General features: G+C 45.1%; 3 protein-coding genes across 7 annotated transcripts; all 3 read left to right on the top strand.

The window, feature by feature from the left end:
- Nucleotides 1-429: 429 nt before the first annotated feature.
- grnb (granulin b) lies at nt 430-10,896 on the top strand. Of its 3 annotated transcripts, none has more exons than XM_010866665.5 (16): nt 430-598; nt 751-848; nt 1,695-1,835; nt 2,125-2,262; nt 2,451-2,564; nt 3,794-3,929; nt 4,129-4,238; nt 4,481-4,610; nt 5,112-5,203; nt 5,371-5,518; nt 5,905-6,002; nt 6,706-6,942; nt 7,200-7,463; nt 7,620-7,856; nt 7,975-8,217; nt 9,422-10,896. In XM_010866665.5, exons 2-16 carry the CDS (start codon nt 834-836, stop codon nt 9,569-9,571), a joined length of 2,253 nt encoding a protein of 750 aa, XP_010864967.4. In that variant the 5' UTR covers nt 430-598; nt 751-833; the 3' UTR covers nt 9,572-10,896. The 3 variants fall into 3 exon arrangements, with proteins under 3 accessions (XP_010864967.4, XP_010864976.4, XP_010864960.4); XM_010866674.5 differs by having other exon boundaries at nt 748-848; nt 4,132-4,238; XM_010866658.5 differs by having other exon boundaries at nt 748-848.
- A 1,290-nt stretch (nt 10,897-12,186) lies between these two features.
- LOC105007974 (mitogen-activated protein kinase kinase kinase 14) lies at nt 12,187-19,491 on the top strand. Of its 3 annotated transcripts, none has more exons than XM_013133872.4 (14): nt 12,187-12,331; nt 13,302-13,560; nt 13,725-13,800; nt 14,349-14,929; nt 15,005-15,357; nt 15,445-15,579; nt 15,741-15,999; nt 16,257-16,361; nt 16,928-17,094; nt 17,199-17,349; nt 17,471-18,016; nt 18,128-18,361; nt 18,505-18,605; nt 18,691-19,286. In XM_013133872.4, exons 2-14 carry the CDS (start codon nt 13,323-13,325, stop codon nt 18,853-18,855), a joined length of 3,111 nt encoding a protein of 1,036 aa, XP_012989326.3. In that variant the 5' UTR covers nt 12,187-12,331; nt 13,302-13,322; the 3' UTR covers nt 18,856-19,286. The 3 variants fall into 3 exon arrangements, with proteins under 3 accessions (XP_012989326.3, XP_028975707.2, XP_028975706.2); XM_029119874.2 differs by adding an exon at nt 19,404-19,491 and having other exon boundaries at nt 12,188-12,331; nt 14,349-15,357; nt 18,691-18,870; XM_029119873.2 differs by having other exon boundaries at nt 12,188-12,331; nt 14,349-15,357.
- Nucleotides 19,417-24,425, top strand: arf2b (ADP-ribosylation factor 2b). The gene is made up of 5 exons (XM_010866650.5): nt 19,417-19,507; nt 21,411-21,568; nt 21,691-21,801; nt 21,880-22,004; nt 22,200-24,425. Exons 2-5 carry the CDS (start codon nt 21,421-21,423, stop codon nt 22,359-22,361), a joined length of 546 nt encoding a protein of 181 aa, XP_010864952.1. The 5' UTR covers nt 19,417-19,507; nt 21,411-21,420; the 3' UTR covers nt 22,362-24,425.
- The last annotated feature ends 440 nt before the right edge of the window (nt 24,426-24,865 follow it).

Genomic DNA, 24,865 nt, shown 5'->3' with positions numbered 1-24,865 from the left:
AAACTGTTGGTCGGCATGACACCGGATACCAAAGTGCCTAGAGGCTGTGATTGCTAGCCGTTTATTAGCTTTAATTTCAGACTAGTGAAGGCGGAGAAGTCGCATCGCGCGAACGGAAGAAACATACATCAACCTCAGTGATTGGTCAAAAATCAGCTGTATGCAAATTTTGGGCATGTTCCATTTTATTTTCCTTTTAGCCTTGTCACGATATTTTACCACTACAATGAATCTGTAGCTAAACACCAATCGATCACCCAGTCGTATCGACTTTGTTAGATACACTATTAATGACCATATTTAACAAATAATTGTTCTATTTATGTAGCTACATTCAGAGAAGGCAGATATCTAGCATGAAGAAATAAAGCGCAGCGCCATTGATGTAAAGATGACTTGGAACAGACCCTTTCCTTGATCAAACAGTCACGCGGTGCTAGAATCATGTGATATGTATATGTTAGCTAGCTATCTAGTTTAACGCTACTGTTATTAGTTTGGAAAAGGCGCAAGTAGGGGCTAAACGAAACACTCCAATGTCGCTGCGAACGGAAGTCCTTATAATTCTAGTCTGAAGTTTTATATCGTGCACAGAAAGGTAGAGGCCACATTTAAATTCCCTTTGTGGCAGGATGTCTCGATGTGATTAAACTTAGTTATGTACTAACGTCATGCTAGCCATCCAACTGTCATTTCTGTGATTAATTCTTGTTGTGTCTGTGGGCTTTTGTTTTCTGTTACCTGTAGCAGAAGACTTAAGAGCATGTAATACAGTTCTCTGTTTGTATTACATAATCGACGATATTCCATCATCTGCCTGAACCTTGGATTCTATGAACACAATGTTGGTAAGAAAATGCTACAGTGTAAATAATAACCAGTATAGTTTTATCTTTATTGCAGGTTTTGAGAAAACATTCGACACAGTCCGTACACTGCATCAGTCAGTTGAGTTTATAGACCGTTAAAAGTAATGTACATCTGAGATTAAAAAAAAATCTTGGAGACTGAGAAAATGTATCGACTTTATGACTTAAAAGGGTAATCAGGACAGTACGGTTTCAGAAGTAACCATTTTCTATGTGAAAAAAGACTGCTCTGTCACAGCGAAAATAACATTGGGTGAACATCAAGCGATTGTGGAAAGTACCACATACATTAGTGTGATAAATGACCGTTTTCTAACATCTCTTCCAATGACTCATTGACTTGTGCGGTCAAAAACGTCTTTTAATCAAGTAACGAAAAGCTTTCATGACACAAAACACACATAGTTACAAGGAAAGCCTTATAGAGTGGACATTTTTTAAATATCTTATTTGTTAATGCAGTGGCATTGCTGACTTCAGTACACATCAGATTTAGAATCTGACCTGCATTCCAGGGTTCGAAGGTTGAGCTCGCTAGTACTTCGGAATCAGTTGAATATGCTGAAAGTCCATACTAATAACATATATATATTATATTATATATATATATAACACATAGACGAGTGGTATGCAGAACGTACAAGAGGTTTCACTTCTGCATCTATTATACAGGGGACATCTGGGGTCTAGGCCTTGCGCTGACATGGTATCACAACACGGTTCTTTATAATCACCACCTGTTGACATTGGCATAGTCTGGAAAATGAAGTATGTCTTGAACATACACACGATCTTACAGTGTTGGAACTCCTTATCTCCCGTCAGACTTTGTGGGTGGGGGCCGTGTGTCTGGCTGTACTCGGCCTGACCTCAGCCCTGATTTGTCCCGATGGCAGAATGTGTGAAGAAGGGAATACCTGCTGCCAGACCTCCAGCGGCGAATATGGCTGTTGTCCTTTACCGAATGTAAGTGTCCGTCTCTGGCCTGAAGTTATTCAGTTATTGGGCGCCCCCTGACCCCGCTTTGTATTTCACTGGTAGTGTAAAACATGCTGACTCTGCAACATATTGGGAAAGAACGGTCCCAATATTATGGACCTGACTCAACGCCAGCAGTCACATAGTGGGATTTGATTATCTCGCTAGTTCTGTGGGTGTCGTGTTAAATCAAATGTCGCCACGTAGCTAAGACGTGGACTGCTTAACGGGCAGATCAGGACTTTTTTTTTCTCTGTCTCTTGAAACCCATCTTCAGGCTGAGTGCTGTTCCGACCACCTGCATTGCTGCTATGAGGGCACGGTGTGCGACTTAGCCCTGGCCCGGTGCCTTAATAGAAGTGTCTCCCTGCCGTGGGTCAGCCGAATGCCTTCAAAACAGCCCAGCGTTCCTCTGGTACAGACCATGCAGTGTTGTTCTCTCATTTCCTGTGTCGTTTTGGTCTGTTCTTATCTATCATGTCTAGGCTGTTGATTATGTTACACTGTATCTCAATGTGTAGCTGGCCTATATACTCAGGCCAACTAGAATTGCCAGAATGGATTTTTGTGCTCATTGGTATGCGTTGACTGCCGCTTCGTTAGATCCTGGAGGGAGTGAAGGCCGTCGTTTGTCCCGACGGTGAGGCGGAGTGTCCAGACGACACCACCTGCTGTCAACTCCCAGAAGGCTCCTGGGGCTGCTGTCCCCTGGCCAAGGTGTGTTACACACACACACACACGTGCCTGTCTTTCCACATTTAGAGGTCAGCTGACCACATGATCTTGCAGAGAGTTCTGAATGTTTAAGTGTTGTCATAATGAAGCAGGTTAGTGTTAAACTGTTGCCTCAGGTCTGTTCTGTCATCTTGGGGTTGTACAATGGTTACAGCGTTGGGCCGGAGACATGGATACACCCCATCACATGGTTAGAATCCAGTGTGTTGCAACAATGTTTCTGAACTGCAGCTGTCAACACCGTGCATACTAATTAATCTGAACTCGCGCTAAAAGTGCATATGGAAGACCAGTGATGTTAGATTCTGTCGTATAAATGCACTTCCAAACAAACTTCCTATATGATTTAAAAATATATCTTTTTTGCCCGGTTCTGTGTTTGTTTGCAAAAAATAATTCAAATTTCAACAAACATAATTTTTTTTATTTCAGTAGGAGAAATCCTAGAACGTATTGTGTTGTCACGTGATCCCTGAAGTGTCCATCTTAAAACATTAGGGTGGAAAGTGGTCTGATGTACAACAGATTAGACGAGTCACAGTGACTGTAGAAGTATGTTCCTTTTTCTACCATACTTGGGAAAGCGGGGCTTTTGACCCTTTCTTTGTGAAATACTCACTCAGTTAACACTAATAACTAATATACATTCTTCCCAATTATAGATTAAGTTGATTTAAATGTGCATGTACACATGTATTTAAATAGCTTACATAGCTATTGGAATTGCTTCGTGGGTAATTTTTGTTTGTGTTTGGTGTGTGTTTTTGTTTGACTTCCTCCATTGAAACTAAGCTGCAGAGAGAGTCTTTTTTGAAAGGGAGCCCTGGCCAAGAGGGCAACCATCAAAACAATATTAAAACATAGACTATAATTAATATAATTCATAAGCAGGTCCAGTCTACAGATAACATGCAAACCCCTGAACAGAGACTAAGTAATCTCATTCACGGCCACTTAAAACTCTAATAAAGGGATTTCCAAATGTTCATGTTCAGCCCATGGCGGAGGACCCCTGCTGTATTTATTTGTCTATTATAAATTGCATATACTCACCAGTGTTTTTGATTAATTGGTCTTTTGTAGGTATTTTGTATCAAGATGCTCTATGTATCCCACCATCTCTGCATATACAAAACCAAAAGTAATGGTGGAGTTGCTGTTTACTAACTCTGTTCTTCAGCATTGTAAACATCATACCCACTTCTCTCAAGGCGGTGTGCTGTCAGGACAAGAGGCATTGCTGTCCTGAGGGGACCACCTGTGACCTAGTCCACTCCAAGTGTGTCTCCCCGACTCTGGGGACCTTCCCCATGAGCAAGAAGGTGCCTTCAAGGAAGAAGCAGACCGGTAAAGTCAGGAGAGTCTGAAATACAGTAAAACCATCATTGCGTTGTTGAAAAATGTACGCCAGATGGTGTCCATTATGGCAACAGAAATAACATGTCGGTTTTCAATGGTTGGGCGCCGGTGTAACAGAACACATTTAACTCTGGGTCTAATCTGTATTCTTTGTTGTTTTCCGTCTGTTTTCCTGCCGTCTCACTAGCAGTGGGTGGACAAACTGTGACCTCCCCAGGTGGGAAGGGTGTGTGCCCAGATGGTTTCACCTGTTGCCAGCAACCTAGTGGAGAGTATGGCTGCTGCCCCTACCTCGAGGTGAGTAGGGCTGGGCTGGGTAGGGCTACACTGGGACACATATTTTCTTCAGTGTGTGTTTGACCCAGTCTGATGTGAAATAACTGTCAGTCTCAGAAGCAGTGTTTCCACATGCGTGGAGTCTAGCTAAGTGGTGGGGGGGTGGGGCGGGGGTAAGAGATGGAAAATGTCAAAACACATCAACCGCATTCTGAACTGTCTCTTAACTTTGTTATTGACTTGTTAAATCACTGTTCATTCAGGCTGTGTGCTGTTCCGACCTTCTTCACTGTTGCCCTGGAAACACAACCTGTGACATGGAGCGTGAAATGTGCATCTCCTCTGATACGAAGACCCCGCTGGCCAAAAAGATCCCTGCAACCCCCAACGATGGTAAGAGCCCTTCCCAGCTGTGTGGGTGTGGTGTGTGGGTGTGGTGTGTGGGTGTGGTGTGTGGGTGTGGTGTGTGGGTGTGGTGTGTGGGTGTGGTGTGGGTGTGGTCTAACTATACTCATGGGGACCAATTAGTATAGTAAAACCAGAAAACATTTGACTCATGGGAACCTTTTGCCCGGTCCCCATGAGACAAAAGTCAATTTCTGGTATAGGGTCAAACTTACAATTCATTTTATAGTTAGAACTGGGGTTTCTTTAAGGCCCTGGCGTTGTTGGTTAAGGGTTCAAATTAGGCATTACATCTAGGTAAAGTTTAGGCATGAATGTTACGTTACTTTATTGAGGTTAGGTTTAGGGTTAAGATTAGGGCAAGGGAGCATGCACTTTCATTTTTCTGGTCCCCATGAGGATATCCATACAAACTTGTGTGTGTGGCTGTCCAATGAAACAAGTGCTTGGTATATTACAGTTATTAATTCCTTTGCATGTCTCACTCAGTGGAATGTCCAGACAAGTTGTCGTCATGTCCTGAAGACTCCACGTGCTGCGTGCTGGAGGATGGGAGTTATGGCTGCTGCCCTATGCCCAATGTGAGTACTCTGATCTCAGCCCCGTGACTCAACATGCACCCATTAACCATGTCCTGGAATTGTCTGCTGAATCATGTGGAATTATTGGAGTTTGTAGTTGTCTAGGTGCATGACTGCTTCACTTAAGCCATTTGTATCCCTCAAGATCCCTCTGTTTCTTTGCTCAGGCTGTGTGTTGTTCAGATAAACTCCACTGCTGCCCAGAGGGCACAACCTGTGACCTGGAAGAGAGCACCTGTCTGTCTCAGAATGGCTTAACCTCCATGGCTGTCAAATTCCCTGCCACAGTGACTCCCACATATATACCGAGGAGAGGTCAGAAACAAAGCTAAACATCAAAAATTGTAACTTAAATTTGCCGTGAAATGTTCTTAGCTTACATTCAAAATAGAAAGCTGCAATAGTGACCAAGAAATGTAACTTTCTCACCCGAAGTCTAATTTCCATTTGTTGAAGTGGTAATCCACCCCAAGACACACACACACACACACACACACCCTTAAGCTTGTCCATTTGGTAAAAGACAGGGTTCTATCAGCGGTTTGTGTTAAATAAGAAAAGCTTAGTAGTAATGTGTTATAGTTTTAGATTTTAGTCACTGGAAATGGAGAATAACACTATCACATTTCATCACTTATTTATAATATTTTCTTATAAAATATATTACATGCACTCCACATCGCCGTGTGTGTGTCCTCTAGTCAGTGCTGTGGCCTGCAACGGCTCCGTGGCCTGCGCCGATGGGACCACCTGTTGTAAATTAGTGGATGGACAATGGGCCTGCTGCCCCCTGCCCAAGGTACCGTAAACTCCTGTCTTTGTACCAATGTCTGTGTTCACTACATAACTGACTGGGGGGCGCTGTTTTGAAGTCACAAGCTCATAAGGAACTCCTCTGAAGGAATAGTAAGCTTGAAAACGTGGCTCTGACACTACTAAGTAAAACAATGTTGATTATTGTTAATGTAAAGCTGGGGGAATGAATCTATTGCTGACCCTTTTTAAGATGAATATTTAAACAATTATGTAAAATGAGTTGTCCCTGAATTACTCTATGTACCATCATGTTGTTTAAAAAGTACATAGAACGCAGCTTCAGTACATAGAATGTTTTTCAGTATTTCTGCAGCTTCGTCAGCACTTCAAACCATCAGTAACGCTCCACAAACGGCTAAACAACATTCCCATAATGTCTTCGCACGTCATTTGATTTTGCGCGGGGTGCATCCATATGTTGCAGATTGTGGCACTAGTGACTGTTCTATTCGGCGCGGCCATCATATTTCTCTGATTCTTTCACGTCTGTCGGAGTCTGTGAGCGTGCACCCGCTGTCACGCTGGACCGCAGAGCTCAGCCCTTTGACCCCCACCCCATTATCAGTGTCCCAATGTTCCAGGTGTTGGTGGTGTTGTCCCGTCAGTGGTGTTCTGGTTGTGGCACCCCAGATGGGGAACGCCTGAGCCCAACTCGCTGACCCCCGCTACCTCTGACCCTCCCACAGGCGGTGTGCTGTGACGACCATCTCCACTGCTGCCCCCACGACACCGTGTGCAACCTGGCGGAGGGCACGTGCGACGACCCCTCGTCGGGCTCCGCCCTGGCCACCCTGCTGGACAAGGCGCCCGCCTTCAGCCATGCCTCGAAAGACAACAGATGTGACGAAAGCACGTCGTGCCCGGGCGAATACACGTGCTGCAAGACCGCCACGGGAAAATGGGCCTGTTGCCCCTTGCCCAATGTAAATGCATTTCCACATTTGCCCACCATTTAACCCCCCCAACCCTGGCAGGTTATGTCCTCGTTCAGAGTACCTTTCCCACAGTAAATAACTTGAACAACATTCAGTGTACACTTGTATTGTGGACGTTTCCGGAACTGAAATGTAACTGACCATCTGTCCCGGCGTTGTGGCAGTCTCTGTCCAGTCGGTCAGTGTCGGAGGCAGACGCCTGATGTCCGTGATAACAGGCCGGCTGCCTTACCTGTTCCCTTCAGGCGGTGTGTTGTGACGACCTCATCCACTGCTGTCCCCACGGCACGGTGTGCAACCTGAAGGCCAGTACCTGTGACGACCCCGCCGGGTCCTCCGTGCCCTGGGTGCCCAAGCTGCCGGGGCTACACCCAGGCCTCACCCAGGCCAGCGCCTCCTCAGTCCCCCCAGCCAAGAACATGTGTGACCCCCACACCAGCTGCCCCAAAGACACCACCTGCTGCTTCATGAACAAGTCCGGGAAGTGGGGATGCTGCCCCCTGCCGAAGGTAAGCAGGCTGTTCGCCACGCCTTCAGCCGCGGAGATCCGTCCGAAATGTTATCACGTCCGTAAACCAGGCATGCTGCTCTCACAACAGTCATTGAGCGCTCCGTTACACTGCTGAAGTGAACCCATGACGTGGTGAGTTTGTGCGCTCCGCCAGGCTGTCTGCTGTTCAGACGGAGACCACTGCTGCCCTAGTGGATACATCTGTGACGACCACAAGGGCACCTGCACCAAGGGCCTCGCCACCGTCCCCTGGTACCCCAAGGAGAGTGCTCTGACGGAGGAGGGCGCCACGTCCAAAGACGTGAAGTGTGACGACAAGAGCAGCTGCGCCTCGGGGACCACCTGCTGCAAGCTGCCCACCGGAGAATGGGGCTGCTGTCCCCTGGTCAAGGCACGTCGCCGTTTACTTCCCGCGGTTAAAGAGCGTCTTCAGTGAAGCCCACGCGCACCCCACTGACCTTTCCCCTCCCTCCCCTCCCTCCTCTCCCTCCCTCCCTCCCTCCCTCCAGGCGGTTTGCTGTGCGGACCAAGAGCACTGCTGCCCCCAGGGCTACAGCTGCAACATGCAGACGGGGACGTGTGACAAGAAGGTGGAGGGTCCGGCCCTCAGCCGCGCACCGATGACCCGCGTCACGGCCGGCGACGCGGGGGTAGACGCGAAGTGTGACGCGGACGGACGCTACCGCTGTCCCGAACGGCAGACCTGCTGCAAAACGTCTCCCACGGAGTGGTCCTGCTGCCCCGCGCCACAGGTAGCCATACGGACGTTTGGAACGAACGCTACGAGCCCCGAACGCTACGAGCCCCGAACGCTACGAGCCCCGAACGCTACGAGCCCCGAACGCTACGAGCCCCGAACGCTACGAGCCCCGAACGCTACGGGCCCCGAACGCTACGGGCCCCGAACGCTACGAGCCCCGAACGCTACGAGCCCCGAACGCTACGAGCCCCTAGTTCATACTGCGGGATTGGGGAAATTTTGAGTTAAACCAAAGTGAAGTTAGTGGGCAGACGGCTGTGAGGGATGTAGCTCAAAGAGTGGCGATGGATTTAAACACTGTTGAAAACCTGTTTGAACTGAAGAGGGCAGTCCATAAGCAGCTTTTGAAATCTTAGTTTTATACATTCCTGTCCTTATGAAAGGCGCTAATTTGTTTGCTCCTTGGGGTTTAAGGCCGGGTGTCTCTGTAAAGCACTTTGTGACAACTGCTGTTGTAAAAAGGGCTTTATAAATACATTTGATTGATTGGTTTGGCGGTGACTGAGTGTCACGTCTGCTTTTGACGTGCATGGCAGACTTGTGTAACAAACCTAATGTCTTCTGAAATCTAAATGAGTCAGATGTGGTTTGATGTTACCTAATGGCCCCGCTCCATGAGGAACTCTCCTTATCTTAGTGAATTATACAGTTAATGGTATGAATGAGGCTACTTGTGTTTTGGGTCAGTCAAATTGCATATTGGCGTCCATTTGAAACCCAAGTCCAAAATCACCTAAGAAATAACCTGGTGTCTTTTAATCTTTGCAGTAAATGTGTACTATGGTGCTATGTCAACATTGTGATCTAAATGATTGAAACAAGCACCATTTTGGGAGTTGGTGGAGCATCTCTGGCTTCTCCAAACCGCTAGAGATTTTCTGGGGTATTTTTTGTTTAAACATGTTCTCATCACTTGCATTTTAATTTGTGATGGCTAAAATTGTTTTAAATTGTGATGGCTAAAGTTTGCTGACGTGTGTGTGTGTGTGTGTGTGTGTGTGTGTGTGTGTGTGTGTGTGTGTGTGTGTGTGTGTGTGTGTGTGTGTGTGTGTGTGTGTGTGTGTGTGTGTGTGTGTGTGTGTGTGTGTGTGTGTGTGTGTGTGTGTGTGTGTGTGTGTGTGTGTGTGTAAACTATTTTCAGAGCGAGGTACCGGTGTCATTTGAAAATCTTTAACATACAGTCTTTCTCTTTACAGGCTGTATGCTGTGCAGATGCCAAGCACTGCTGCCCCATGGGATACATGTGTGACCTTGAGCAGGGAGGTTGCTCCCAGCCGGCTGGCTCGTCCTGGGACATGGTTTTCACTCCGAGCAAAAAGAAAGATTTTCTTCCTTTTGGACTCTGAGCAGAAGCAGAACTAACGTAATGTCAAACCGTAAGAGGAACACACAAACACTTAACTGAGAAAGGGACAGACTTTCCATTTCCACCATCTGCATCGTTTAGTTTTTTCCTTTTAAATTTGGGGTGTTTTTTTAATTTTATTTCTTAATTGGTGTACATATACAAGTCAAGATGTAAGCATCCATGCAATCCACTCCAAGTTGTGGCTTGTCCGGATGTCCCTCTTAATGTGTTTTAGATTACTTCGGCCCCTTATCATGCCATTTTCTCTATGCAAATGAGAAACATGAATGTATTATAGGCTCTTGTTCGAACAAGAACTGTCACTCTCACTGTTTTGAAAGATATTATACATAAGCAATTATTGTATTCCAACCTCTTTCAAGAACACCACGACATAAGAAGTCAGATTTTCATCTTTAGCAGATGCAGGTCGCAAACTACCGTTAGTAACTGACTACTGGTACTGAAAGCACTACAGAGCCACTGATGGCTGACAGGGTAACTGGGATTTAAAATGTGCATTGGTGGTATGACGTTTGGCAAAGTTCTTCCTGGCAAAGTTTGTCACCTTTTGTGAGGTGATTGATGTTCCAGTCTCAGTCAGCTTTCTGTTCAGTAAAATGACTGCTGTCACTCAAACTCTGAGGTCATAGGCACGTTCTTGAGGCTGTCATAGGCACGTTCTTGAGGCTGTCATAGGCACGTTCTTGAGGCTGTCATAGGCACGTTCTTGAGGCTGTCAATTTTGTAAACTCATAGGTTACATTCAGTTGCATACAATTTCTTCAAATTAATTGCAACATGATGAAACCTTTTGAATCAGTAGTTATGTCTTGTAGTAACTCATTGTTGATTTGAACTGAAGTTTAATGGACTTGATCAATACAAATTCTAAATTCAATGTTTAATTGGTGCTCTGCAGTCAGCATGGTTCTACATGTAATTTGTCAATTTGTGGTGCTTGTACATTATGAAAGGGAAGCATATTGAGCTCATAGGAATTATATTGGTTTTGATTTGTACAGTGTTATTTGGTCTCACAATTGACACCAAGCACTATGTCCCATTACTGTTACACAGCTGTCAAACTATTCAAACCAGTGCTACAAAAAAAAGCTATCGGTTGGCACACAATAATTGTCATCTAATTTCCACATTTGTCTGCACTGAATATAGCTTTTTGTTTTGGATTTGTCTATTTCTTTCAATGAATGTTATGTTTTATGATGGATGTGTTTTTATTTTATATCACTAAAGACTGGTTGAAAGCAGCACTGTTGAGTGTGTGCCAGCGGAGGTGAAATAAAAGTGTTTCAAATCTTAGTTTTTTTTTTTATTCTTTATTAGATTATATAGGTGGTGTGTTTTTAATGGAATTGGGGGATTCTCCAGTTAATTATGTGCAAATGATCTGACACGTTGGATCATTCAAGGACAGGACACCTCTGTACTTCATCCCTCTCCCTTTAACGCTTACTGTCAACCAGGCTGCAGTAGTCATAACAACCAATAAAAACAAGAGGTGTCAGTAGCAAGTAGAGGCATGAAGAGTAACAGAATCCTTGACCGTGCCGATGCATCGCACACAGCTGGTGGCCTGTGTCCCAGTTAGGAAGGCTTGGCGCTACGTGCGTCTCCGGGGTGGGCAGCCACGCTCTGCTCCACTGCCCTCTGCTGGCTGCTGTGTGGTACTGACCCGAAACCAGCCTTAGCAGAGCTGAAGAATCATTAACTGCTTGAAACTTGAACGTCTTTGACTGCCCCTCTGAGATGGACTTATGATGATGAGTACGGAAGAAACCCGCTGACCTGTATATGCGATCGTTTGCTGAGTGACTCCACTGTCCCTTCTCCATTTAGATGTTTCTCATGGCTACTCTGTTTTCCACTTGACACCCCCTTCCCTGGCATGTTGCTAATTCCCATGAGAATTTGGGGGGATTAGAATTTGGGGTAGGGCAGCACATGGGGTTTAGAAAGGATGGAAAGCGTTATTGAACCAGAACCAGCTACCACACTGGCTTTGGGCTACATTACACTTAGTCTATTTGATTCTAATTTATGTCTACGATATGTCCATGTTATACCTGTGTACTTCATTGCCTATGACTGCCGTAGTCAATAAAAAGTTACTCTTATCGTTGTAGGCAAATATATGAGAGAATGAGACAAAGGTTTAGAATCATAAGGGAAGGTGTAGTTCTTTATCCCCAGATGAGCAATTAATGCGTTTAGTCAGAAGTCCCATAAGTTGTTGAATATTATTTAGTTGGCTTATTGCTGCCTGCCTTTGAGACACTGTTCAGGAGCGGGATGAGTGGGAGGGTTGAAGCAGTCAGAGCATATCTTCCCATTAGACGTGGTCAGCTGTGCAGTAGGTTAACCCTTTTGGCGCAACGCGTAGGGTGTCTTTCACGTCCAGAGACCCCAGTTCACCTGATCCTCCTTCCTTTTTCTGCGGTGTTTCAATAGTAAAAGGAAAACTGCCAGTGATGGAGGAGCAAACCCCTAGTCCAGTACAGTAACAGTAGTGTTTGTTGGGGTCCGGGTGGGGGTGGAATCTAATGACAAACACGTGGCCCGCCAATCAGCACATCCCGTCAGCAGAAAGGCGGTGGGTTACACTTGGAGACAGCACGTAGAGACAAACACTGACACCCACACAGATTCCCAGGCCAGATATACAAGCTGCTAATTAGTCCTCTGTCTGTCTGTACCACGACCGTATAGAACTACTCACAGAGAAGGAGCCTTTCCGGTAAGTTGGTTTGCTTTTATTGCCTTTCACACCAGTGTTTTCTTCTGTTATGAGGTTATGGGTGTTGGGTGTAGGGTTAATGGTGTGAGCCAAACGTGAACTTTACAGGGAACAATGAACGGTGCCCATCATAGATTCCAATAACTTTGCAGTGGAACGATAATGCTGTCCAACAATGTAATGGATATATTTTAGAAGTACTAGGAACTTACGGATAGTTATGAATATTTCTGTGTTTTCTGTAACTCAGTTAGTACAGGAAACCCTGCATAAAGAACTACTGCACAGATACTGTGTCTTCAGATAATGTGTCTGTAGTAAATTAGTTCAAGTGGCACAGGCAGTAATAGGTCCACAGAGAACCAGCTAAGCTGTCTGGGTCTGTGAGTTGACATGTCAGAACTGAGAAAGGATTTTGCTCGTCGGCCTTCCCTGTCAATATGGCGGGCTCTAAGAAAGAGAGACTCGGACAGCTGGACAGCCCAGTGGAAAGCATTTAACTGGTTCAGAGCACGCCACATCTCTCCGTGCTATTTATACCTGCTTGCCTGGATCACTAGCTGTGTCGGTTCATTCACACCGGCCCAAATACCATCACATTAAAGTGCTTTAAAAAGTGGAAATGCCTGTTGTGTTATACACATGTTCATGCTCTTGGGGCGAATGCCTTATTATGACCCTGCGAAACTGTTTTGGCAGGTACGATAATAACAGTTGATCAGTAAAGAAGAACGCTTGTTGTCCTGTTTGACTTTCAACACTTCCTTCAAATAAAACCCAACAACCCCATACACATAGCTTCGCTATGAAATTGGCACAGAGATCTCCTTGAAGACCTCGGGGATCGGGGCAGTCACATACCGTACCATTCTCACGTTTCCAAAAGTAAACATCCCCTTCATTTCTCTCCAGCAGCATGTGAGCGTTCACCGTCTGCCATATGTCTTTGATTTCATCTCTGTTTCCCCAGACGTGCCAAGAGGAAGAGGGAATGGCCATACCCAGGGTGTCCAACTCAAATACCCCATTCATCGAAGTGAAGGGAGCTTCACTGTTGTCCTCTCTGGCGGAGGGGTACGTCGTGGAGGTGGAAGAGGACCTGTTAGTGCAGACTGTCCTCCCTACCCTGAGTCTGGTGATGGAGCAGGGCACTGCTAAGCAGGTGGTCACAGGGACACACAACAACAGCGACCGGATCCCTTGTGTCTCCATCATCGCCCAGGCAGAGGGTAAGACAGTAGCTAATGAAGAACTCTACATATGATAAGTGCATAGCGTTTAACTAAATCCCCTCTTTTTAGTTTTTTAGGCCTTTTTTGGGGCAGAAAGGAGGGAACAAGCTGTTGTCATTTAATAGAACATCTTTGGTTCAGATTAAATCTGTGTGTCTCAGGTGAAGCCTCTCAAGAGTTCAGTCCTACGAGCACAGAATGTGTCTACTCCAGATATCACCTGCTCAAAAGCCAAAGGTACTTACCACAGCATGACAATCTTTCATCTTTTGTTCAAAATATAGTTAAAACTGGAAAACAACTACAGTTAGATGGAGTTTGCACTGTGTACTCACAGGCATGAAAAGGTTGTTCATTATAAAATAAATACATTTTAAGCTAATAATACTCACCTTCATTGAAGACTATGATTTGGGAATTCAAATGGCCAGTGATTTATATCCCACACATTTAAACAACAATACTGGGTTTAGTGATTCCAAATATTAGGTAAGTAAAGATAAATATATGTGCTGAACAGTAAATACAAAAAACTGCATTCACTTTTAAAAAGTGATCACTAATCTTGTGAATTGATGATTCACCAGACTGCTGCACCTATTCAATGTTTGGAAGCACAATAAGCAACAAAGTTGTTGAACTTGATGTGGGAACACGGACTGGCTGTGTCACCTGACGGACTGAATGAATAAGCAACATCAGCCGTACAATTCCTAAAAGAAATAAAACGATTTAACTGAGCATGCCCACCGACAGGCCTAACCACTCAATGTCACTATTTGCAGGTCTATAGCAAAAACAAATCCACCCGAGAGTGATACCGACGAAGAGAACTACGTGGGTACCGCACGCAAAGTCCCGCGACACCGCATTCGAAGGAAGCTCCGGCGAAGGGCTCAGGAAGGAAGACCGAGGGAGGAGGGTCAAGAGCCCCCGGTCATCCAGGGCTTATGGGTGCAGGAGATTGACTGGTCCAAATCAACCAACAGGGACATGAGCTGGGCCTCGGATACCAGTCAACATACGCTGGACTCCCCCGTACATAAATTTTCAACCCGGGACCCTCAGAGTCCTGGTGACTGCTTGGAAGGTGCGTCAAGATGTGTGGACGGCCTGTCGGACATCTTCTACGAACTCACAGGTGTTCCCGACTCCTCTAGTGAATCAGTGGGAGGGACTGACTCACCCTGCAGCCTAAAGAGTATATCTGACTCGGAATCCATCCACACTCATGAGGGCGGGTCGGACTCTGTCTGCAGCCTGGTGGATGTGTCGGACTGCCTCTCCAGCGTGATGTGTGTTTCGGACGACTTCCTAGCACCAGTGGGTACCACATCTGCCTGTAACTCCTCTTGCAGTCTGATGGGTGTGTCTGACGCCCACAGCCGGCGGTCCAGCTCCAGTGAGGAGGGTGCATCCAGCTCGTTCTGCGGTCTGGTGGGTGTGTCTGACGCCCACAGCCGGCGGTCCAGCTCCAGTGAGGAGGGTGCATCCAGCTCGTTCTGCGGTCTGGTGGGTGTGTCTGACGCCCACAGCCGGCGGTCCAGCTCCAGTGAGGAGGGTGCATCCAGCCCGTTCTGCGGTCTGGTGGGTGTGTCTGACATACGGGGGATGGAGTCTGGATCTTTGCCTAGTGGAGCATCTAACTCTGAAACTTTGAAGGCACTGCGCGGCAGAGTTACCCCGAAGGATCAACGCTTCATCTCGCCTTTTTTTAAAGAGCTGGTTGAAGATATCTCAGATGAGAAGAAAGAGGTCACTTCACAGATCAATGAAGGCCTTATATTACACAAGGTAGGAGAACGGTTCATGTCGTCCCTTGATCAATTCACTTGACCTCTCATGGCCTGAATGTAAATGTATGTATCGTGTCTCCTTCAGCAACTCCGGCCCGAGAAGTTTAAGTACAGGGAGGGAAAAGAATACCACATTCTGTACCACATCCAGAACGGATCATATGGCGACGTGTTCAGTGTTCAGGACAAACAAACCAGGTTCCAGTGCGCTGCCAAGAAAGTAAGTCACAAAAACAACAGAACTTAATCCTTCTTATGGCACGGTACACTACAGAATCAGCAGCCTGAAAGTTTTACAGGCACAAACATTTTCACTTGGCGCAAGCTCTTAGTAAGCCTGGTCCGTAATCTCATAAAATGATTTGCATTTACCCATTCCAGATCCCACTGGGTAATTTCAATTGTGAAGAGGTGAGCACGTGGAGTGCTCTGAACTCCCCTGGCGTAGTGAAACTCTTCGGGGCAGTGAGAGAAGGCCCATACATCACACTCTTTATGGACCTGAAAACAGGTTGTCTGGCCCAGCTACTGAGGGAGAAAGGGCATTTACCAGAGGAAACAGCCTTGTACTACTTCTTTCAGCTCCTGGGAGCACTGGAGCATCTACATCACAGAAAAGTCCTGCATCTGGATGTTAAGGGTAAGTTAACGACAGGGAAGCAACCCTTTGACCTGACCCCCAGACAAATCCGAAACTACTGCATACGGAAATATTCAGTCCACTACAGGAGAGTTGGCAGAACCAAATAATGTGTGGTTATTGCACTCCCTCTAGAGTCAAGAGGATGTGAAGGTGCAGCCTGTAGCTGCGGGAGGAACCGCTCCTTACAATTCCTCACACTGTTTGACCTCTGACTGGTAACTTTTTGTCAACCTGTTCTTCCTGTCTTGTTGCAGTAGACAATGTGCTGCTGTCCGCAGATGGGAGGGACACATTCCTCTGTGACTTTGGTCTATCTGAGACCCTGGACTCAAATGGACAGAGCACCAAAGCCTTTAGACGTGAGTGTATACACTGTGAATACACTGATAAACCTTAGAATGCAATGGCATTAACAAATAACACACCCTAGACTCACTGGTGCCACCTTATCTATGTGCCCCACTTTAGCAAGTCTGCCAAAGCAGTAGAAACCTGGATTCTAGTAAACACCTCACACTGGTTATTCCTAAAGTCCACACTTCCTGTCACTGTCATTCTTCTCAGTTCTCTGCTGGCAATGAAGAGAATAAACTGAAAAACACTCAAACTTTTGCTCACTTCTGTCACACTTCACTCCTTCAAAAACACATTGAACACGCTGCTGCAGTATCTGACCAATGCAGCTGCTAAGCACATTATTCATCTGTACGTATGTCTCACTTCCTATTTTGCAATTCGTTGATCTTTTGCCTATTCCCTTGTACGTAGTCTTTTGGTTGTATTCATGTTTGAGAGTTTTGTCCTGCAATCGCTATGCATTTGGCAAGACTGTCCCGGTCAATAAGAGAATTGGTTCTCAATTCACTAACCTGGTAAAAGAAAGGTGAGTAAATGACAACATTTAAAAAAATGTGTAACCTTTCAGAATCAGGGTGGCCGGCTGGCACGGAGACACACATGGCACCCGAGGTGGCGCGCGGGGACCCCCGCTGTGTTAAAGCAGACGTGTGGAGTAGCTGCTGCATGCTACTGCACATGCTCAACGGATGCCATCCCTGGATACGCTACTACAACCGCCCCCTGTGTTTCAAGGTCATAATTCATGTTAGCCAAGAGCAAAAAGAAAAAGGAAAGCCTTGGCCTCCAAAACGTTTTAACCTTGTTCATTGACATTTCTGTTTCCTTTCACGGGACAGATTGTCAATGAGCCACCACCTCTGAGGGAGGTGCCCCCCGAATGTAACCCCTACACTGCTGAGGTGTTCAGGGCCGGACTGCAGAAAGAACCTACACATAGAGCCTCTGCCACAGAGTTAAGAAAAATCACCAACAAAGCCCTGAGAGCAGGTAATCCTTCAATATATTGACTGTGTATTCAATCATTGCGATTTTGGTTGAGATGTTCCCCCAGTACATATGTTATGTGTGAGTTAGAACAAGTTTATTTTTCACACTTGTTTTTCTTTAGTGGGATGTCTGAGCCAGAGTTCTGGTGACTGTCAGAAACTGGAAAACATCAAGGGTGGGAATTATGTGAGACCAAACATTCCCTATGGTCCTTCTCAGTCAAAGACCACACAGTCAGCACCCACAATGCAATGGGTAAGCCCCTGGAGAGTGTTGGCGGCTGATGCAGACAGCAGCGACTCTGAAAAGAGTGGAACGAAACTGAGGAGTGTTTCTAAATCTTTGAACGATTCCTTTGTGAATTATGAAGAATCTCGCCCAAAATCCTTGGAGGTGAGTCATGCAGTAGAAGATTGGGAATCGGAGATAGATTCAGAAGTGGACATTTACTTGGGGGAGGATGAATATCCGGAAGAGAGCAGTGTCTTTAAGACAGGTAACTGGGAATTTGTAGGCAGTTGGGAAGAAGAGGAGTCGGAATGGGACCACAATCCTTTCACAGAACTTTCGCAAGCTCTCCACACCCACTTCCCAGTACTGTGGAAAAGCCAGCCGGAGAATGACCAATACTGGGGATCAGAACCTGAATTGGAACATTTAAGAGATGGTGAGTCAAAATGCAGCTGCTTTTGCACATACATTTAAGCGTTTATCTACATCTAAAAGATGCAGCACAGTGTATATTCTACAGAGAGAAAGTAAGGCTGTCACTCTCCAGGTCCTACCATGGGCAGGTTGGCCCAGACCCTGTCCCCTGAGCCAAGAGACCACCCTCCCTCTTGTATGAGCAGCACTGGTTCATCCCATAATGATACAGGCAAGGACTCTGATCCCTTGTCTGATGATCTCAGCTCTGGAGTCTTCTCCTACAGCAGCCAGACAGAAGGACAAAGCTTCAACTTGGAATGGGTGGCCTCATCCACCAACCGGCCACCATCGTACTGCTTCGAAGGTAAGCAAATACTCTGTGGTTCATGGCCAATATACCACAATGCAGGGCTATTCTTTAGGCCCTTCCCACACCCAGCATTCAGGGTTCAACCCCTACGGTAATTTCCAATGAAACTCACTGTTCAATGCGTGTTGTTCGTCCAGGAATCGAGATTTGGATTGAGAACATCGACGGTGAATGTTTGAGGATCCGTGAACGGCGTCAGGTCAAAGTGGGTCACGTTGCCATAGGGATAAGTGAGCAGGTAAGGAATCCCTGTAGATCTGACTGTGGTTAGTACAATTAGCCCATCACACTGATGAAGATAACGTGTGCTGTGTCTCATTTAGATCACGGTGAAAGCCTTCAGTCTGGAGACTCTGGACAGGAAGCCAATATCCTTCTCACAGGAAATCAAGGAGTCTGGGTTCTGGCTCCGCTGTGTCATCGCCCCAGACTGCTGTCCACGATGGAGTTGGAGGGTCAAAGACAGAAAGCTGGAGATTCGGGAATGAGCCTGTTTTCATGATGTATGTAGTTGTTTTGTAAATTGAAACTTAGCCAGGAGCATTTTCACCAAATGATGTTCCCTGGAGTGTTTTTTGTTAATTGAAATGAGCCTATACTTAGAATAATGTATCTATAGCTATTCTCTATAATAGACGGAATGTCTCTCTCAAAAGTTCTCTTTATTTGTAAAATGTATGTGTGTAAATGTCACTATTGAGCATAATTAATCATGTTGGAATATCCTTTTGAAAACATATGTTAAAGAGTCTGGCTAAGGAATAAGGGACTAGAAACAGAAGACACCCTGCCACATTTGAATCACCTTACTGTAGTCAGTGCACAGTCCGAGTTAAATCAGAGATTTGAAGTAAACCTTCGGACCAATTTCATTTCTGTCTTTGCCTTTGGTTGAATATACTACTACTTCCTGGATTGACCCAAGCTCAAAATGTGTTCATTTCCTCGTTGTCCAAAACCTTTCGGTATGTGATTGGGTGACATCGTATGTTTTAAGAGAGGGCTTCGAATATGTTGTGTGATATGATTGGATCAGATTAATCGTGGGAAGTGCCTACACGCCGGTGTCTCCTGAGTTGCGCAAAACGCCATTTTGGAGTGACTGAAAAAGAAGAAAGATCGAGAAGCTGTCTTTCTAAGGTGAATATATCATGATTCCATAAACCACGTTATGTTGAAATACAATAATGTATGTTCGAGTGAACAAAAATCTGACAACGTCCAGTTTCCCCGTTGACGCCTGCTCAAATGACGTCACCATTTCCTCTAATGTTACTGCAGCTAACGTATAGCTAGCTATACTGTAGCTTTGAAAGCGGCATTCGCTAACGTTAGTTGATATCTACCTTGACTTTGATGCTGACTATAGTGTCGTCATAGTGCTGTATATTTGCTGACATTGTATATAAACGACACGTTTTTTAAACTCGGATCATTGGCTTGTGTTAGTTGTCTACCAACGCATTAGCTAGCAGCTAGTTAGCATCCGCCCAGCTTGCTAACTAGCTACAGCTTATAACTCCGATTAGCTTAGCTAGGATGAATAATATTGTCGGCCGTCCAGTTCACTATGAACTGGTTACGGCTGTGGTTAAGTACACGTTGCCATTTTAATTACGGAACTGTTGCTAGCTGTTATTCTGTCTTGAACTGGGGGAAACATCTCGAGTTTAGCTAACGAACCATAGGCCTTCCCTGGCCGGTGCTAAATATTTAGCTGATCCTTCTTGATAAGGATAGCTAACTAGCTTCAGTATTGCAGAATAGTATGAGGAGCAAATACCAACTTGGTTGAAAGTATGATGATATATTATTGGGGTTATCGTGCCATATGTCCAGCTACCAAAAAACGTAACAGATTTAAAGAACCCGAGTCAGCTAACTTCAGGTTCTTCTCATTCATTGTACCACCAGGGTTGACAGAACTAAAATGTCCAGTTCAGTAACCGCTTAAACCGCCCACAATGACAGAAAACTGTCCTACATTGATTTCACACCAAGAATGGAGTTTGAACATTTATCATTGACCTGGGTGTCTATGAAAAACTGGGAAATTGGTTTATTCTCTGTGTTGTGCTTTAGATATTGGTTCACACTTTTATACATGGGGTTATTTAAAGGCCACCATAGCAATTTTTGTGCAGTGACTTTATTTACAGTATTCATGCCATGCCCACACACATCAAATTGGTAAAAGTTAAAGAAAGCTCTGCTTTCTTGAAATTGTGGTCTTGTATTTCTGGATGCATTGTATATTCCAGAATCATGCCATGAACAGCAGAAGTATCAATATCTATCATTTTGTAGGTTTTTCTAAAGTATCCCAGGCCAGTGTGTGAAAAAGAGCTTTGATTAAATACTGAAATGTGTGTTCAATCAGCCTGTTTAATCATGAATTTATATTAGATTATGTTATAATTTCTTAACCAACATTTTCAGACCCGGCCTGTATTACCCCATGGCATGCTTTGCAGACATTTGGCTGCATCAAATGAGATCATTCAGCTCAATCATCCTTAATTCTCAAGTGAACTAACATGATGGTTTTTAAGTTAATGTAACATAATAGCATGTTATTAGATTCAGGCTGTTATGCAGAATAGGCTTCCTAATTATGAAGCAAACTTGCAAGATACTTTTTCAACTTTTATTTAAACCTTATTGAACAAGCTCCAGCTACAAAAGGATGCCATTTCCAAATGAGACAAAAAAAATAAATAGTCTTTCCAAATTGTTTTCCCAGTTACAGATTAAGCATAGTCTTGGACAACAACAGAAAAATCAGGCTCAGTGGAAAATCTCCATGTGTCCCAGAAACCCCCCGTTTGTGTTTGTTGTCCTCACATGACCTATTATTGTGCTCAAGCTGGTACTGCTCATTTGATCAGCTGTTTGCAGGCCACATTCAAACGAACACACGCCCCCTTCTGATGCTATCCCTGTTGGTTGCTTGGGTTTAATTCCTACCAACTTACGCAGCTAATGACATTGCCTTACAAATGTTAGCATGTACCCTTCACCTTGCATACCGGTTTCCTCACAGATTAGTCACCATGGGGAACATGTTTGGAAGCCTGTTCAAGGGCCTATTCGGCAAAAAGGAGATGAGGATTCTTATGGTTGGACTCGACGCTGCTGGAAAAACAACCATCCTGTACAAACTCAAACTAGGAGAGATTGTTACCACCATTCCTACAATTGGTAAGATCCATTCCCCTTAAACGCGCCCGCTGACCCATCACCAAAAAATAAATGCCGCTACCAGATTAAGATACCTGTGGAATATGTGTATCACTAGTACCTCTTTATCGTTCGGTGTCCAGGTTTTAACGTTGAAACGGTAGAATACAAGAACATCAGCTTCACGGTGTGGGATGTCGGTGGTCAGGACAAGATCCGGCCGCTGTGGCGCCACTACTTCCAGAACACTCAGGGTAAGATTCACCGGAGCCAGGTGACTGTCGGTCGGCTAGCCCGTGCCGTGCTGTTATCATATGTGTACCTCCTTGCAGGGCTCATCTTTGTGGTGGACAGTAACGACAGGGAGCGTGTGAATGAGGCGCGGGAGGAGCTGCAGAGAATGCTGGCAGAGGATGAGCTAAGAGACGCTGTGCTGCTCGTTTTTGCAAACAAACAGGTGAGCTTGGATTCTTGACAAAGGAGGGTATTCATGCATTGAATTCTCGCTGCCAGAATTGTGGCAGCACTCTTTTTCTTTATGTTGGTTTTTTTGTTTTTTTTCCTGCAACGCCAACCCCTTGTGCTTTGGCTGGACAAGAGTAGAATTAATTGTGTTAGAGACCAGAGGAGTAATTGAGCCTTGTTTTCTCAGGACCTTCCCAATGCAATGAATGCTGCAGAGATCACAGACAAGCTGGGGCTCCATGCCCTCCGCCAGCGCAGCTGGTACATCCAAGCCACCTGTGCCACCAGTGGGGATGGCCTTTACGAGGGCCTCGACTGGCTCTCCAACCAGCTCAAGAACCAGAAATGATCCATTCCACACACACTTTTTTTTTTCTATTTTTTTTTTTTCTCTGTCTGACACAGTGTCAGCACCGGTAGCAAGCCCCCGGACCCCCAGAACTCCTCCCTCCCCAGTATTTCTCCAAAAATGTAATACTCCCTCTCTCTGTTTCTGTACCGTACATTTCTCCTGGGGCTGAAACCTGTGCTGCGTGTGTGTGTGTGTGTACGTGTACTGTGTGTTTGCAGTCAGGTGTGTGTGTTTGAGAGAGTGTGTGTGTGTGTGTGTGTGAGCACGCGCATGTTGGTGTGAAGGCGTCTCTGTGTCTGTTAGCTGGGATTGGGAGTAACCCTGGCGTGCCTTTAACACACCTCCTGTGGAAATCGTGGTCTGGCTCTTCAAACGCCACCCCACCACATCCCACCCGGCCCCACAATTGCACGATCCCCACTTCCCTTTGCCCTTAGCCAAGCATGGTTTTTAAATGGCAAAGAAAGAGCAAGGGTGCAATCGGTCGTCCTCCCTCTCCTTGGTAGATATAAAACTTTGTTTGTACCTGCAGTGTTGATGGAATGATAGGATAGCATTTTAACGTGTTTGTTTTGAAACCTTACCTAGCCCCGCCCGCAGTGATACCACATTGTAACCTGTATCAGGTTAAAGCAAATCAAAAATGATCTCCTTCCACCCTTGGTTGTTCTTTGTGTCGTAAAAAAAAAAAAGAGAGAAAAACATGCTGTTTTATTGTTATATAACTAACATCTTTTAGCAATGGTTCTTCAGCGAACACTAACCTTTCCCAAGAGAGACCGTGAAGCACAAAGCAGCAACCATGGGGACATTGTCAAATATAAGAATTAGTTTAGAATTTAAAAATAAAACCATATGTTACTTTGACTTGTTCATTTTGAAATTGCTAGTACTTGATATTTTAGTGACCGAGTTTAAAACAGTGGATTTTCGTGACTGTAAAATTTTCTCCTGCATTTTCCATCTGTTTATTCACCTGGCATTTCAATACATGGTGGTTCTAATGAGCTGCACTGGGCTCTGCCCTTCAAAGCTGGCTGTCACCAGGAAAGCTATTCAAACAGTGACGTTCCGTCTTAGGGTATTGCATTGCACAGACGCCCACGATATGGACTCTGTGAATGACCATACTGGTTTGAGTAGCATAGTGTTCTGCTGTGTTGGATGGTCTGTTAGTGGTAAAGTCGTTGGCACCACTGATCAGTGCCCAATAAAATATGAAATGTAATTGTTTGATGCTACTACCCCCACCTGTAACACTATTGGGCGCTGCTTAGTGTCACCAACAATGTCCATTTCTTCACTACCAATTAACAGTATTGTCTACCGTGGACACTTGCTGCTGAAACCGGTATAGCGTGGGTTAGTGACACGGCTGGAGATCTGTTTGTTAATACGATTACACAGTCATTCCATTTTGATTAATACGTTCGACTGGTTGACATTCAGAAGCTTCACACTTTATTCCTTGAAATGTTACATGTATGTTGTCTGTAGTTCTAGCATTTCTGTTTGTACAACTGCTGAACCAAATGCAACTGAGCAGTCTGACAAATCCTGTATGTTAAACAAAGTGTACCCGTGTTGTTTTCTACCTGGAAATGTTCGAGACATTATTCCTGTCTTAGAGGTTGCCAGTACCTCAGTAAGCTGTAACGAGCAGCTTGCTGTTTTCCTGGACGTGAAGGCAAATCACCAAATATGAATGCTCTTGTAATGCGCTAGGGCTGGGTTAATGAAGGAAATAAGCATAGTTCAAGGGTCTAATATTGGCTACATTTGGCAACTTTGTGCTATATACTTAAGTTCCTAAGACCAACACAACAGGTATTTGGTATCAGTTCCTCCATTCCCTTAGCTGTAAGAAGGACTAGTGAAGGACTACAGGGGCACGGGCCGGGGGGACTGGCTGGTCGTGAGCTAAGCGCCTTCTTCAATTGTGTGAGTGTAGAGTTTATGCTGGCACTTCTGTTAAGAATGATTGTAAATCTGTACGTTTTCCCCGCAGCCGTTTCTGTGGGGGGTTTCCTGAACATATTAAACTAAATGATTTGATCCTAACTTGGTGATGACAATGACATGGTTTGTGTGACTGTAGGTATGCGTGTGAAATTGTAAACATGACTGGATTCTCATGCACAAACCTGGTCCAAGTTTCATGCCATTCCAATTTCTTACATGACTTGGAGCCTACTAAATGGAGAAACGTGACGAAACATCATAATGCATTAAAATTCAAGGACTTTGATGCCTTCGAGGGTAGAAGTGATGCATTTTAAACCATGGGGGTTAAGCCCTGAATGCTGATTGGCTGAAAGCTGTGACATATTTAAGCAACAAGACACAATGAGGTGTGGTATGTGTGAAAGATATACCCTGGCTAATTGCTGTTCTTGGTCACCACATTGCACAGTACCTGGATAAAGCGTCTAATTGTTTATTGGCAATATACCACAAACCGCTCAGAAGCTTTTGTTATTATAACTGGTTATCAACATATA

The sequence above is a fragment of the Esox lucius genome, chromosome 5, assembly GCF_011004845.1.
Source record: "Esox lucius isolate fEsoLuc1 chromosome 5, fEsoLuc1.pri, whole genome shotgun sequence".
Taxonomy (NCBI): Eukaryota; Metazoa; Chordata; class Actinopteri; order Esociformes; family Esocidae; genus Esox; species Esox lucius.
Note: the sequence above shows the minus strand (reverse complement) of the source record. Positions and strands in the feature narration are given on the sequence as shown.